The sequence below is a fragment of the Anarrhichthys ocellatus genome, unplaced genomic scaffold, assembly GCF_004355925.1.
Source record: "Anarrhichthys ocellatus isolate YVR2014 unplaced genomic scaffold, GSC_Weel_1.0 scaffold6, whole genome shotgun sequence".
Lineage (NCBI taxonomy): Eukaryota > Metazoa > Chordata > Actinopteri > Perciformes > Anarhichadidae > Anarrhichthys > Anarrhichthys ocellatus.
This window is the reverse complement of record NW_022280036.1, coordinates 13,037,022-13,054,078: the sequence shown is the minus strand read 5'-3', so window position 1 is coordinate 13,054,078 and position 17,057 is coordinate 13,037,022. Positions and strand designations below refer to the sequence as shown.

Below are 17,057 nucleotides of genomic sequence, written 5' to 3'. Positions count from 1 at the left end.
ACCGAAGGGTGAAAAGAGAAATCTGAGGGGCCGTGAGATGTTTAACGTGAGAGAAAAGAAGAAAAATTGTCTTTCTCCACAAATCTGTTTTCCTTTTTGTTACTTTTTTGTAATCTTTGAATGATGTTTCTTCATTTGGCCTTGAAGAGTTATTTAAATGAAACCATGTGAGAAGTTTAGCGGGGAGATCTGTCTTTAGTGGCACTGCAAACAACAGCTTAGCAGTATGCAGTCAGTTACTTTCCACCACAGATGATCCGAATCTGCAAAGTAACTAGAAACTGAATGTGTCAAACCATGTAGTGAAGTAAAAAGTACAATAATTACTTCTGAAATGTGGAGTAGAAGTATAAGTGGAATTAAATGTAAATGTACTTAATTCCGTTCCCTGCTGCATTCTGTTAGCTTTAGTGCATGTAAGTGTTGTTGCTGTCATTTCTCTTTAAGAGGAGAGTCTAACAGGCTGACGGTATACGGGACATTTAGCCTAATTCGATTTAGAGCTGTTCTAAAGGAGTCACAGCTAATCCGAACACTTTAGCTGGCAGAGGAAGCACTGCAGCTAACCTTCGCTCCTGGTAGAGAGACTGTCCGACTGCTGTTTAAGTCCCACATCTCTGCTGGGTTGGGCTAGGCCAGCTGGGTTTGTAGGGTGCTCCTGACCAGAGTCGGGCTATTTTGAGGAATGTGGTCATGGTGATCTCAGAGGCGTGGTCCAATAGGCTCAAAGTGTGGGCTGATGACGATCCTGTGTCTTTCACCTGAATGGATGTTAAACCCTTTCCAGACTCCCCCCCCCCCACCGAGGAAACCAGTACCGTGTCCATTCTTCCATCTGTTGAATTTGGCTCGAGATCAGTGTCAACAGGAAAACAGGGACAAATGAATAATTTACAGGTTATTGCTGTCGTGTTTTGCTTTTAGGAACAATTCTCTTTTGGCTCTATAATTACCTTGTTTCCATTAGCTCATTTTGTCTATCATCAGGATAGTTTGATACGAGTTTGGTGGTGATTCAGTCAAATCAATAGCATTTTTAATTATGTTGGTGGAACTCTGAGAGACAGGGATTTATTTGACCATTCAAGAAATATTTATTGACCATGACATTTACAAGAGATTTGCACCCTTGTACCCTCTTGAACAGAATGATTCAACAAACCGAATGCAAACCATGAAAATAAGCATTTTATTTCTCAGTATTGTTGATGTACAGTATCCGTTAATGGAGGAAGTTTGTTTGAAACATAACACATGACCAAACAAACAAAAAATCTTCTTTTACACTCAATAATGTCAGGTTGATGTTTGAGTTCAAGTGGTGAGGGACCTTTCTCTGTGCATTTGTCTCGCTTTTCTGTCATTATTAGGCCATACTGTAGGGAAACCATAACTCCCCTGACGCAACTCAAGTAAACATTTTGCTGGATGTTGATCAATTTAGTTTAGTATCCAGAGGCCAAGGCTGTTTCCTCTTCCTGTGACAACCTTAAACGTCAGTGTGCTGCACTTTTTAAAGCATATTATTGTACACCATGTCCTGAGTTTGGCAGTGACCATAACGCACAGCAGTTGAAATGGGAGTGAGGATCCTTAGTCGTTTACAGCCAGTAAAGCTCAGCTCATGGGAGCAGCAATAGATCATTCACGCCAGAGAAATAACAGTTTAAAGCTGTGTTGTAGTTTTTTCTTTTGCATCTGCAGTCTATTTGATGTAGGAAACAATCCGGAGAGATCCAGTAGAGTCAGATAGTGCTGCTGCATGTGGGGCCCATAAAGGGGGAGTAACACTGAACAGCTACAGAAAATGCATCGCCAATTTTCAGAGAGGAAAGGTACATAAATAAATAAAACGCTGATGTATATGAGTATGGTGACCTAGCTTTGCCAGCAGCTACACTTATATATTTCTAAATCATTCAACATTATGAGCCAGTTCTTGTCAATTCAGAGTCTAGCCATCCTCATGACGTTGTAGCCTGTATGAGGGGTGATTAACGCCAAAGAGGAGCAGGAACATCGAAGCCAGTATGAGGGGTGATTAACGCCAAAGAGGAGCAGGAACATCGAAGCCAGTATGAGGGGTGATTAACGCCAAAGAGGAGCAGGAACATCGAAGCCTGTATGAGGGGTGATAGGGAGAGAAGTAAGAAGAGAAGAAGCAGTGTCATCCACAACACTACTGCTGCTATTTCCAAGGGGAACTTCGTAGGTCAAATATTACAATATATAGACTTGTCAGTTGGTCACTGGGTTTAGGTGTGGATGGGACTGGATGCAACTTACTGGTAAGTTACCACTATATCATTTTCATTACCATACTTTATTTTTCTGACTGGAAGAGTGGGAGGCTGTCTTTATTTTCCTCAATGACGCCACTGCCTCGCCTCCCAGTGGCACGGATCACCCTCCATACATGGTGTGGGCGGTGTTGTGTGGAGCCACACCTCCACTGCTGCTGCTGCTGCTGCGGGACTGAAGCTGAATCTGCCCGCTTGTTCTTCAACCAGCCAGCAGAAGCAGTGATCGGGACCCGGAGTGTGATCGCTGTCCGGAGAGCATAGATGTGCAAAACCCCTGGATTATCCGTGCGCTGGAGAGGCCAGAACCGACCACCGTGGAGGACTGTCTTTATCTAGTCGTCTAAAGGGAAAGAGCCACGGGGAAAGCATGGCGGTAGAAGAGGAAGGTCTCCGGGTTTTCCAGAGCGTTAAAATAAAAATAGGTAAGACAAAAATCCCTACCCCCCAGTCTGAGCGCCTCAATGGATGGCTCCGTGTTAACGGGCCAAGCAGGCAGTGAGGGCTGGAGACTGGAGGGGGGGGTGTACAGATCTGTCTCCTTCCTGCTGTTATTGTAATTCAAATCACACGCTTTCCTCTCAGCGCTGTAAACCGCAAATTGTAAAAAAGAAATGTAGCCTCATCGAGAGATTCAAAGCCTTGTGGGAATTTGGCAGCTGGCATAGGAATCCAAATCATGTGTGTTAGGGGTCCACATATGGAGACTTGATATCCAGCAGGCTGTGCGACATAAAGGCTCCACAGCTGCCCATATCCAGATGCTTTTTCTAGACGCCTCAGCTCAAATAATCCTTTATTACACCTTTAGCTGCTGCGACCCATTCATGTTATTGCAACCCCCCCCCTTCTCTCTCAGCTCCCCCCTCGACACAGCTTTATGCCTAACTGTCTAGCTATTGATTGTTAACCCAGATTTCTATTTTTAGATATCTAGCTGGTCTCCAGTGAGTACCCCTGGTTTGTAGGAGGCATGTGGTGCATGCATATCTGAGGAGGCTGAGTACAGTTTGCGATGGAGGATTCAGTGGAGAGGCCTGTGTGTTTTTGCAATTCAGAGATTGTCATGTCTGTACAAGAAGTTGTTCTTCTTGATTTTTTTTAGTTGTAAAACTGTAGTAATTACATAACGTACACTACAACCACTTGCATCTCATGGATTACAATGGATAGAAGAAGAAGAAGAAGAAGAAGAATACTGTGAGGAATAAATACTAGTAATATCAAAACAGGAGGGAGAAATCACGTTTTCATTATCAATTTTCATTATTGTCAGTAATCTGAACGTTATTTTCTTGATTAGTCAATTTATTTGGAGTCTCCAAATAGTTTGTTTTATCCAACCAAGAGTTGAAAAGCCAAATATTTGACATCTACAGTCAATTAAAACCAACAAAAGCTGCAGACATTCATATTTGAGAAGCCAGAATTTGAGAATTTGTGGCAGTTTTGCTTGGAAAAGTATTTGAATGACAAATTGATGATTGAAATTAATTTTCTGTCCACCGACAACCAATTGTTCCTGCGATTATAGTAAATGTAACTACTGTACTATGTTACTATGGTGTTTATTTTGTTGTTTTGCATTTTTCACATCAAAACATTCAAAGCAAACAATCATTTCCTCTGTCTGCTCTAAACTGTTATCTGGGGTCAACACGGGACGTTTTGGAAGCGTCTGCTGCAGTTTTTCTCTGACATCTGGCGGGCCATTCATCCTGGCTCCGCTCTCCGGTTTGTTTTGACTCCAAACATGCGACAGGAGGGATGAGCAGAGAAAAACAAATGACAACAAACACACACACACAAGCTGTGGTGCTGTGTGACGATGCCAGCCAGCATTTTTAGACCTTTTCCAGTTGAGCTGATGTACAAAGTTAGGCTGTGCTTTTAAGCTCTTTCCTGCTGTTTGTATTGTCTGGAAACAGCTGGAGGGAGAACCACCGTGAGTTGATCAAATAATCCGGCCCCAGCGAGATGATGTGCTGGAGGGGAGTTGTAATGGTAACTCACAAAGGCCTTGTTCAATTGCTGCACTTTCTGAATGAATGTTCAGTCAGCCAGCAGCGTTGAGTTCCTGTGAATAAAAACTGAATGAGTGGAGGACCGTGAACGTCTTTCCTAGACACAATCCTGCTTACCAATCAGGACAGCAAAGCTCAGTGGTGCAGGAAGTATTCAGATCCATTATTTAAGTAATGGACTCGACACTGCACTGTGAAATGCTTTTGAAAGTTAAAATCTAGTTTTTAAAATGTTACTTAAGCAGAAGTCCAGAAGTAGCTTGCCTAAAATCTATATAAAGCATCAAAAGTCAAAGGACTCAATGCAGAAAAAAAGCCCCCTGTGAGTTATTCTATACTGAATTAGTATTAAAGCATTTATGTAGCATTTTACTGTTGTAGTTGTTGAGGTGGAATCTTTATATGGACGTAAATCTTATCTTGTATATACAACTGCTACAATTAGTCTACTATTCAAACGTCATATGTTGTAAATCATTTTTTCAAGCAAAAATGCAAAGAAATAGCTATTTACTGCCCCTTAAATAGGAAGATTTTCAGTTTTCATGATTGAAAATGTAATATCTTTAGGTCTTGGACTGTTGGTCGGACGAAAACAAGATTTATGAAGACATGACCCTGAACTAACTTTTCACTAGTTCCTGACATTTTAAATACAAAAAAAGTGGCAACAGTAGTAACAAGTAACTTACAGCTAGTAGACGTATAAAGTGGCATCAAATGGAAATACCTCAGGAAAGTACAAGTAACTGACATTTGTACTCAAGTACAGTACCTGAGTAAATGTACGTTGTTACATTCCTTCACAGGCAAAATTACTTTGTTATCTAGACAAATAGCTTACAAGCTTTATAAATATGTCGCGACTTGTTGAAGAACATTGCTGTTGTCGTCACTTCCACGCCTGGACCCTCGAGTTCCCTTGTTCGTGTTGTACGGTGACGGCAGTAGAGTTTACTCCGCCTTGTTACGCAGCAGCAGCCGTACTCGCAGTCAGTCTGACCCCCACGGCGCTCTGCTCCTGGTAATGTCTATGTAACCCTCCCGTAACATTGTCTTCACCGAAGTCTTGCCCTCTGGCAGGTGTTAAGGATTTCAGTATTAGAAATATTATAAGTAGGATTAAATAACACCCCTAGTGGTGAGTAGAAGTGTCACAATAATAATAATGTCAAAATAGGTTAAAAAGTCACAAAATATTTACTTATGGAATGTATTATGTTTACAATATTCTTACTTGTAGAGGATATTATGTTACAGTATTTTACTCATTGAATGTATTAAACCATAGAAGTATAGTCACTAAAGGTATTAAAACACTGTATGAATAGTTTTGAGGGTCAGAAAGGGAACATTTTGTGTGAGACTTTACAGAGGTGCAGCAGAGAACAGAGGGGTGGACAACTGACCACCAGGACCTGAGGAGGAGTCCGGACGACTTCAACCAAACACTGAGATGATAACTGCCCCAAGCCAGGAGGGGCTATTGAATTTCGGCCAATCACAGAGGCTGATACTGGACATTTAAACTTTCGGACAGAGACTTTTAAATATAGGCTTAGTTCCAGAGGGTTTTTGCCAGAGTTCGCGCCGTTACCACTCTGGGTAGTTTACCAGCTGGGCTGGGCTATTTAGTGGGCCTTGTGAGAACTCTGCCCTGGGGACATATTGATATCGATAGAGTAATTCAGTTTGCAACTGTTCTAGCTTCTCTTGTTTATTAAATACTTTTTGATTGTTAACCGGATCCAGTTCATTTTTGGTGCGACTGGAAAGTCCAGCGGTCTGGGTCACCCCTGAAAACATCTAACCCTAACACAGGAGAAAGAGGCTGGCGGATGACTCAGAGCTGATAGTCTGCCAGATATCTGAAGAAGAGAGAGAGAGGACTTAATGTTGTGCTCCACCAGGTGATGACTCTCCTCAGTTTCCTGGAGGAACGCACAAGATTCGGAAACCGAACGCTGCTACTGGGCCTCGAGTCCGTTCTGTCTGGCGAGCGCAGGAAACAGGAAACACCCCCCCAATTCACTTCCCGATTAGCTGCAACAGACTACAAAAGAATTGTGTTTTTTCCTGCATGGCAACAGGCTAATGCAAAGCAGATGTAGGGAGACACAGAGCGCGGGACGGAGGAGGTGTCTCACATACAGGAGCGGGCTGTGACTCATCCGTCAGCGACCGTGTCTCTGTCAGCGCGCTCAGAGAGACGGGTGGAATCTCAGGGGCGCAGCTGGAGTCGTGACTTTGCACTCATTAGCAACAGCATGTGTGCTTTTGACTTCTCTGTAACTGCTAGACATACTCAGACAGATTCAGAGCTCTGGGAAAACACATCCAACCATACGTTAGTTTGTGTAAATGTGTACGACTTATTTAGTCAAATAAATGTCGCCGCACGTTCACAATTTGCCGTTTAATCCCAAATTAAAGGTTTAGATCCTTCCAGAGTCCAGTGTGTTATTGGATTGGCCTGAGAGTAGATGATCTCCACGAAACGTGCCGTTCTCCCCGTAAGCTACTCCACCTGGACTGCAGAGGCCGTTGACCCCGTTGGAACAAGAGCATGTAGGATACTGACACATGGTGTAGAGGAGGTAAGGCGGTGAAGGTTGAGGAAAACAGGAGCGGGCGGATGAATTCAGGCAGCACGGGGCTGGATGTCTCAAGCCGGGTGAGCCTGGGAGGGAAAAGTTTGCAGTGACAGAGACCCCCTCCCCTCCTTCCCTCCTTCCCTTGACAGCTGGCCAACAGAGGTTCCCAAACTCCCTCCTGTCCAGACTGAATATGAGACATGGAGTGACGAGGAGAGGGATGAGGAACAATGTTTTGTTTTGTGTGCGGGGGACTCCCGCTCTTATTTAGTTGAAGGGTTCTGTTATTTATTTATTAAGAAAAATCACAAGCATCACATGAGGCTATGATTGACTTCTAAGAAGTGGTGTGTGTGTGTGTGGGTGGGGGGGTGTATGTGTCCTAGAAGGCCAGCTCTCTGGGAAGTCGTTTGCTGTAAACATGTTTGTTGACTGTTGAGACGCAGGCCGTGTTTCGGCCCGGGCAGCTTTAGGCTGGTGGAATAATCCGGGCTGGGTACAGCAGCTCTCACTGCGCTCGGTAACGTTGCCCTCGACGAGAACACAGCACCAAGAACAGTGGGGAAGTAACGGCGTAAGGCCAGCATGCAGGGTCAGCAGGGGTAAACAAAGGGCCGCAACCGGAGTGCAGCTCCTTCAGGATGTCCTTCACATGCCCCCGTAGGGGAAGTCGGCTGAATCCCTCCCTGGGATGACCTCCACTCACCATGCTGCTCAGCAGAGAAAGAGAAAACCCAAAGTGCCAAGAAGTGTCAGAAGCACGTTGCCACATTGTTTCCATCTTGTGGAAAAAAAGCCGAAAGAAAGTGGTGAAAAATGTCTGCAGCAAATGGCCCCGCGCACTCTGATTAAATCGGGGTTTCGCAACAGTGTTGCTCTCCTCTGGCAACACGAGCAATGTCAGCTTGCCACACACAGGGACTTACACCCGACCTACTCTCCCTTTCCTGTGCTTGCAAAAGATATCATATCTCCTCGTCATTGTGTGTGTCAAGACTGTTTGTGAGCGTATGTAGGGGAGAGTTGTACTCATTTGACATCTTTGTTGTTTTTATTTCTAGAAGTTTTTAAAAGACAAATAGATTATTGTGTAAATGGACGAGGAAGTTTAAAGTGACCAGGACGTATAGGGGCCGTGTAAAGCTGTGAAACCAGCTCACTGTACTTACTAACTCCACCATGACACCACACTGGTCTGAAAGATCGCACTCACAACCTGGGGGAAGGTACCCGGTTTCAGACCCGGATTTCTAACATGTGAGCAAATTTTCCACACACAGTGTAACTTCACTTCACATGACTTTATTTTTGTTTTGTTCTCAAGTTTTCCATTGAGGCTAACGAATCAGTTTGAACATTAGCTCCAGGACGCAGTAGATGGAGAGCGAGTTTGATCAGTAACTGAAAGGTGGTTTTTCACAGAGACTGGGGCGTGCAGTAAATGTTTTTTCCCCCTCCACGCTTATCCTCCTCAAGCTGCTCGACAACTTCAGCACAGCTGGTGGACGATTAGCGACAAGCTTAACCCTTGAATATTGAAAAGATGCAGGTGGAGGGAAACGAGGGTTTCAGAGGTTAACAGGTTTTCATTGATTGTGGGTTTCGAGATGAGCAAGCATGGGTTCAAAGTATGTGGCTGCCTGTCGATGATGGAATTGCTTATTTTATTTTCAGTGGTGTTAAGTTAATTTGCGTTTGAGTTGGGCGCATTTGCTGAAGATGTTTTTCAGGCTTCTGCATTTGTGGACTCTTATTCAGTACGAGCATTCATTTAATAATTTGTTTTTCTAGACATTATTGAGCCTAATGTCGCAAATAACTATTTTTGACAATACAAAGAATCACGTTAAAGTGTTTTTACTTTGTGTTGATTTACTTTTTGTGCTGTGGGTTTCTGTCCATAAGAAAAGAGCCACTGGACCTCACACCATCCGCAATTCTGATTGCGACCACTACGCCAAACTTGCATCACAGCCCAGCGTTGTTTGTGGGTTTAAGTCTGCGTTTGAAAGATTTAGGCAGTGGAGGCCTAAAAAAAACACACTATCTAGTTGCATCATGGGAAGTGTAGGATTCAGGGTTTTGGAGTCTGACCCACATAGGGACTAAAAGTCAGGTTATGTGGTTGTTTCTAAAACTATTCTTGTTTTAATCTGTCTCTCACAAGGCTACAGGTTTATAACAGTTGCATTAGTATCGCAGGAGAAACATTCGAAGACCTGACTTGGGGATCTGAACACTGTTAATGAGTGTTGTTGTCTAATATTGAAACTAAATGCAAGTTGCAGCCCTAGTTTCAATGATACAGGCATATTTTACTGTGGGATCAAAGCTACTGCTCTATATATCCACAGTGTAGGGGTCTCTCTGTGTGTGTGTGTGTGTGTGTGTGTGTGTGTGTGTGTAATGTTTTTATGTTTAGTCATTTTCAGAAAGACACCAATGACAGTTTTATTTCAGTTCTTGTTTTGAGTCTCTAATTAGGACCATCAAAGGAACTGAGTATTAACTGTGGGATAATAAATTGTCCTCTTACAAGTTTCAGTCCTTCTTTCCATTCTCACGGTGTCTCTCTCTCTTTCACACACACACACACACACACACACACTCAGGGGTAACGGGGTGGGTTATTCACTGCCTTTAAACTACATCTTGGATTCAGTTGGAATTCCTTTCCCCTCATCTCATTTCCTGTTGTAGCTAACCACTCTCCAGTTTTCTATCTGACTGACTTCTCTCTCTCTCTCTCTCTCTCTCTCTCTCTCTCTCTCTCTCTCTCGCCCTTGATTGAGTACACTGCTTGTATTTTCCTCCCTAACAACTCCCTTCTCTTTCCTTTCCTCAAAGCCTGTGTTTGCCAGGCCTGCTAGCACAGCCACTGAAAGCGTTCACGTCTGTGTATATCCTCGAATGTGTTCCCATCAGAGAAGATCAGAACGAGTCGAGCTGTAACTGTACACACGAGCGTGTCCGACTGAGACTAGCCAACAGGGGAAGAGGAACAAAGCTACGCGTTCAGCGTGTCCGTTACGTTGCTTCAATCACTTGTGCTTCCTCATTTCTTCCGTCTTCGCCTCCTTTTTCTTCACTTTCCTCTGCAGGAATGAGGCAGGGGAGTCAACCTTTTGTGTCAAAGCGCCCTGTCGTCATTATTTCTCTGCAGCCCCCAAATTTAGCGTACACACCACTTCAGCACACTCACACAGGTGTGCCTACAAAGTGTGTCTCTTTACACTGTTTTTTCTCATGAGACTAGGGCAAGATATTCTCCAAGGGCAGCTGCAGTGATGCAGTGATGAAAAGAGAAAGCTGCTGCTGTTGTTGTTGTTTTTTTAATTTACTGCATATTTTGAATCTTGAGGAGAGACAACGCACCGCCTCTGGAGAAAGTAAACGAGAGAGATGAAAAAGAGGATACAACCAGAAATAGAGGAAAGTGAAATTAGGTTCAAGCTAATTTTGAAAAGGAAAGTGAAATGGGCAATGTAACACAAGCCCGACATAGATAACCCCCCCCCCCCGACAAAAAATAAAAAGAATAAAACTGCAGCACATGAACCAGGATGAAAAGAAAGTAAGAGAGAAATATAGAGACATGCTGAGACAGAGGATTACACCCTCTGGTTTCATAATAAAGTCTTTAATCTAACGTGTTGAACGTCAGGTCACTGCAGAGGCTTATCCTTTCCTTTGTAACAGACTCACTCTCCATCAAACATAAACACACACATGCCATATCACCATTGCAATAAACTTCCCTCAAACTGACGAACTCTGCTGCTTATCGACTCATCCACAAAGACAACTGCCCGGCACTTCCTTCTCTCCCTAAACAGGAAGCTGCAAGATGTCACTCTGAATCTGTAACTGTGGTTATTTTTGTATTTTTGTATTTTTTTTCTGCTCAGGAGACATTACTGGAGGCTTTTGCATCTTTTAGCCTGATAAGTACAGACTGCATTGTAAGTCAAAGTGATGTTGACATTGCATGATAATGCATTTGGAAGTAGTGAAAGGGATTACAGGGTTTACTAATCCCATGTTATTGACATTTTGTCAAACCCCAAACAATAAAAACAATGTGGAAATCATGACAGGTACATGCCATTTCTGTTTGTTTGGTGTTTTCATTTGAAGGATGTTACAGTCTCATCCTCGGTCCACACGAATGTTTTCATTTGCCGCCATTTTTCATCTGTTCAGCGGATGTTTACCGATCTATCTGTGATGACATTTAATCATCCAATAATATTGCCCCGGTCGGTCTGTAATTCTCAGATGTTGCTTTTGTACTTTTAACCAACATTTCTGAACATCAAGTTTAAAAATGACTGAAAACTGAAGACAAATAGATTCACTGTTCTCTGTGATGGATTACTTATCTCAAGCAAGTTTCAAGTCTCCGCAAGTTGATTTTCACGCTGCTGCTGGAGGAAAAAAAGCTGAAAAAATGCACTCATCAATCTAAGAGGGTTTGTAGAAAGGTCAGCAGTAATGTAAAAAGAAATACAATAGTTGGAGTGGAAATGTGCTTACACATGTTTAACCACTTGAACAGTGTTTGAACTGTATGTGATGTACCTAGACACCTTACAATATATAAACTTTCTCCTGTAGCTTCGATTTTGGTCATTAAACACGCGCACACACACACACACACACACACAAAGAGCTGAGAAAGCTGTGGTAATCCCATTATGTTTTGGTTACTAATGGCAATTGAGCAGCAGAGGTGAATGAGGAGGATTACAGGAGGGAGACAAAATAAATGTGGGAGAATAAGCGAGAGAGAATCAAAGACAACGGGGGAGATGAGGGATAGAGATAGATAGGGATGAGAGAGACTTGCGTCATCGCTCTGCTCTCGCACATAAACAAAGACGGAGTCGGATTCTGTAACAACAAATTGAAGCAGCTGAGCGCGTGTGTTGTTTTACAGCTTGGGTGTCTTTTTAATTTGTGAATGAATGTTGTTGTTGTGTAAAGGTCCACATACTGTATAAATCAGCCTCCAGAGATGAAGTCATAACACCGTGTTGGGCCGCAAACCCCACAGAGAGACACTTAATCACCTCGGTTTGTCTCAGCGCGGTTTTACGTTCATCCTCTTTGTAGAATTATGGATCAGAGGTAGAGCTGTACCAGATAAGCTCTCTTTCATAACTGGCCATTTGTCACTCTTATTGCATATTGAAATTATGTATCTGACAAAGACTTTCTAGTAGCAATAGCCCAACGCGTATAGAAGAGCTAAAAAGATACATCTGGCATTTGTTCCTTATTTTTCCCCAACCAATTTCTCCAACTTTCCAAAACCGACATTAACCGCCACTTCACTTGAAATGTAAATCTGTAAAACAAAGCATCACAAATAAATAGTTTCATTTTTAAAAGTAATTTCCTAAAACAGCCGAGCTCTGTAGTTTTTTAACAATTATTACTCAAGCATGAGTAAATAGTGCATTTGTTGGGGACTACTTTTAGTTGTGGATTTATACACATTTAGTGCACTAGTGAGTATTTATGGCAGCAGGTCGGTGCGTGTGTGGGATTGACACAAAATAAACTACAGTGCCCATATTCATAACCAGGGAACATGACACCCAGTGATATGGTGTTGCTCATATATGGGGTTTTAACAGTTTTTGGACAGTGGAGCTCTATGGCACAGAGGAATAAGATGGATCACGCTATGAAGAAAACAATTGATTTCAACAACAACTTTTCATGGTTTACAACAAGACAAATATAGAATATCACAATGCGTAGCCTTTAAATAGTCACAATTCAGTTCAGGACCTTTGCTTAATTAACTGATTGGTCTCATGCCTGCAGAACAAACCTACCAGTGTGTAAATAAATCACAGGTTGTATCCAAACAGTGCAATTGCACGTTATTGAGTGCGTCATGATGTGAATGTGATAACTCACCTTTTTTTTTTTTTTTTCCCCACTCCTTTTCATTGTTGCAACACTAACTTTTCCTTCTCAAGTTTTGAGAAAACTGGTTCTGTGTTAGGAGTCAGTTCTTGTGCAATCCCAAACATGAGGCGTCAGAGCTGGATGACTGCAGTGTAGTGTTTACCATTCACAGAATTCTTTTAAGGTAGCAGAATAAAGAGTTCAGGATTTCTATGGTACAGTATATCTGACTTGTTTCCTAGTGCAGCAACAGAATTTTTTCTTATTGAACTGACTGTAGGAAGGATGATTGGCTCTTTCTAAAGTTAATATTTGTGTGTGTTAACACCCCAAAACAAAAGACCAAGAAAAAAAGCTACACCAGCGTTAGATTTTCACTGCATTACTTAGTTTTTCTAAAGCCCTTGTTCCCAAAGGTAAATAATGGTCACAAGAGGACAGTATTGTTATAAACTTTCTTTTGTTATAATGTTTTTGTTCTTGGTAAAGGCAAGAGAGTGGACACTTTTTCCCTTTTAAAATTAAACAATTTGCGTGCGTGCGTGCGTGTGTGTGAGTGTGTGAGTGTGTGTGTGTGTGTGTGTGTGTGTCTCAGTGGGTGGTCGGACCACATTCTTGTCAAAGGGAGTGCTATCTGTCACACATGTTTGACGAACAGATTGGGCTTCAGCGGGATTCAGGAAATGTCCCACGCAGATTCTTTCATTCACAGATCTCACAACACACATGCACTCACACACTCACACACTCAACACATGTTATTTGTGTGTCTGTTTCAGAGAGCATGTCTTAATATTTTCCCGCCCACTTTAAAAGAAGTGAGTCTACCTGGCAGAGCTAAGCTCATTATGTGTGCAGCGGTCAGATTATTCAAAGCTAAAACTAATGATGTGAACTTACATAATACCATTCCTCTTTAAACTTTGCGTGCATGCTTTCAGTGTTAATAAATAAGTAATCACATACAGCGGTGTGCCTGAATAAACACATTGTTACTGCTTACAACAGCGTTTCTAAATAATAACTGCCCGCTCTCCCCTCTCCATTCTCTTTGTGCAGGAGAAGCGAAAAACATCCCTCCGTACCCGGGGCCAAACAGGATGAGGGACTGCTACTGCACCGTCAACCTGGACCAAGAAGAGGTCTTCAGGACCAAGATCATAGAGAAGTCACTTTGGTACGTTCAGGGGCCCTCCGCCCTTTTTTGTTTGTCATCCTTTCAGTCCGTATATAGAGAAAGGTGCAATCGTGAAAGTCCAATTATAATCACTTTCTTGTCGGTCAAAGCTTAAGGTTGAGACGGTACAAAAGTGAAAACACCTTTTATTCACAAACAGTAACTCCCTGCCTTTATGAATTGATTAAATGTTTAATTCACCAGGCTAGAGCTGTAGTTTTAGTTATAAGTCCATCTTTTGTTGACAGAAGTGATGCTATTGGACTTCAATTGTATTTAATAAAGATGAAAAAAAATATTATTTACAAGCTTGATCTAATTTTGTATGTATTTAAATTCTATACATTCTTTGGCCACAGAATAACTCTGTATCAAGGTGTTATTATAAACACAGCAGACTTCTGTATAGATAGTGTAAATATATCATCATATATCAAACCAGACTAAAGAGAAAATGCCCGAATGATGAAGTACTGTATTACAAGGGGAAGTTTTCAATCACACAGTTGACAACATTGAATTACATTTATTTAAGGGTCCTGTATTTGTAGGATTCCTCATAAATGCGGCTGTGCCTGCCTGCCTATCCATCCACCAGCCCTTTGTATGTCTTAATGTCTTAATGTCTGAGGAGTAACAGATGAAGTCAGTAATTGTCAGCAGCGACCCTGAGGGCTCAGCTCACGAGATTCTCATTGCAGTAATTCATCGATGACCGTTGTTTAGGTAAGGCAGAGCATGGCAGTTTATGTATCTTCCAGCCAATGGTCACAAACAGGCCTATTGTTGTAGGCAGGCGAGCTGCAGAGTCCACATGACTCATGGCAAGATGTAAATGCATGTGATCTTTTTCTTATGTCTGGCCAAGGGACAAAATCAATCATCTTTGGGCAAGACTGATGAAAGAATTTTGTCTGTGATGTTTGTAGGTTCAAGTGCAAGTCCCGATTGACACACACAGTCCGACAGCAACACTAAAAAATATTATGGTAGAGGCAGGAATAGTTTACAGATTAACAATCAATCAGTTAGTTAGTTAGTGGATAAAGAATGAGTGACAGCACGAGAATTAGAGGTTGTTCACACAACATATTCACATGTGATTATCGCACTTTAAAGCTGCTTTGAGGAATTTTCATTTTCTGTTGTTTTTGGCCATCCCTGTGAACAAAAGCTGTAGTTTTTTAGAGTCCCTTTAGAAAACCTCTCGTTTAACCGCAGCAGGGTCTGACAGTGTGCCCTGCTTAGTCCTGGTTCTGGTTGTCCCATGTCTCTCTTAACTCCAGCCGGCCCAGCAATACGTCTCGGGCCTCCAGCAGCTGCCGAGCGAAGGCTGCAGCGAAGCCGGATCTGGGCCCGTCCTGCTGGGGTCGCTGCTGGAGGCCCCGCTGGAGGCCCCGCTGGAGGCTGAGCTCAAGGAGTTTCTGGTGAACTTGAATGAATTTGTCTGATTTTACCAGAATTGGACCCGGTGGCACCGATGACAAGCATTTAGTATAACTATACAGCAATAGACAATCTTCTCACTGATGGTTTTGTTTACTTAGGTCATAAAGAGGCATCAGTATTATATTGAGACTGTTCCATAACCAGTTAAAAGTTCCTGATAGAAACTGTATCTTGCTGGCTGGACAGGGCATCTCCTTATTTAAAAAAAAAAGTATAAACAGTTTTATTTTTCCTTTTAGACAGTTATTTTTTATATAAAAGCCGCCACTTCATTTCTACAGGAGATTTTGTTTTCCTGAGTCAGTTCCCTCTTTTTTCCCCTCACAACATGCTTTCTTCTCATTGTTCAACAACTCAATATGTCAAACTTAATTTGTGGCGAAACATGCTCAATCAGACAAACGGAGTCTCTAATCACAGCTTGCCTTGTGTCTCCTCTCGCCTCCAGTCCATTCTATGGGGAGGACTTTTACTGTGAGATTCCACGTAGCTTCAGACACCTCTCCTTCTACATCTTCGACAGGGACGTCTTCAGGAGGGATTCCAGTATCGGTGAGTAAACAGCTGCTGAAGTCACTCTCCCTCTGTTTGTGTTGGTATCTGAACTTCTCTGTGCTTTGTTTGCATTCTGCATCAGCCGCTCATCCTCAGCCATGTTGAGAGCCGTGTGGAGGCAACCTCTCAGTCATAGAAATGCTTTGAATTTGGAATTTAGCACCTTTAAAATGTCAGCATGAACCGTAGTTCAAACAATAAAAAAATATGTAAATGTCTAAAACACGGTTTCCAATGTCATGATCGACAGAAATAAGGAAACTATTTTTGTATTTTATCAGGAACAAATGTTGATAATTTGCTGTTTTTCTGTATTATATATTACTGTAACTTGCACTTCGGAAATTGTGGGAGGGGCTTTTCACTATTTTCAAATATTTCATAGATCAAGGGATTCGATTAATTGATATTGAAAATATTGTGTCGATATTGAAAAACTGTTATTGCTAAAATTTAGCAAAGCAATTAAGTGGTTTCCCAGCAACAAAACAATGTGCCTGCTAAGTAATATCACTGTTAAAAATGAATGTTAATATTTAGTGTAATTAAACATTTATATCTATAGCATTTTTAAATAGCATAAATATTTTATATCTTAAAATATTTAACTGTTAAATAGGTTGAAAAGGATCCGAACAACCATTAATTGCAGTCAATATGTTCAAATGAGTGACTTTGTAGAGGTGAGATACAGACTTTGTTATCTTTAGACATAACCAGGCTAGCTGCCCCTTGTTGCAGTCTTTAATGCTAAGCTAATAAAACCAAGAATCACCTTGCACAAATTGTCGAATTATTCCTTTAGGTGCCCTTACAGTTACACTTTTAGTACCAAAAAGGTGTGTGTCTGTTTGTGTGAGGGCGGATGTTTTTCTCAGTGTCATTGGGTGTGTCAGTGTGCATATTGGTGGGTTTGTATTTGTGTACGTGTGACCAACCACAAACTGAAAAATCGTTCTCAGGATGTGATTTGTATCATCAACAGCTCCTGTGTGTGTGTGTGTGTGTGTGTGTGTGTGTGTGTGTGTGTGTGTGT

General features: G+C 42.0%; 1 protein-coding gene across 1 annotated transcript in view; it reads left to right on the top strand.

Annotated features, from left to right (window-relative positions):
* The first annotated feature begins 2,454 nt into the window (after positions 1-2,454).
* Positions 2,455-17,057, top strand: part of rasa3 (RAS p21 protein activator 3) — a 37,168-nt gene continuing 22,565 nt past the window's right edge. The window contains exons 1-3 of the mRNA XM_031846214.1: positions 2,455-2,725; positions 13,900-14,017; positions 15,915-16,018. Coding sequence (XP_031702074.1) covers positions 2,671-2,725; positions 13,900-14,017; positions 15,915-16,018 — 277 coding nt within the window. The 5' untranslated portion in view covers positions 2,455-2,670. The remainder of the gene's footprint in view (positions 2,726-13,899; positions 14,018-15,914; positions 16,019-17,057) is intronic.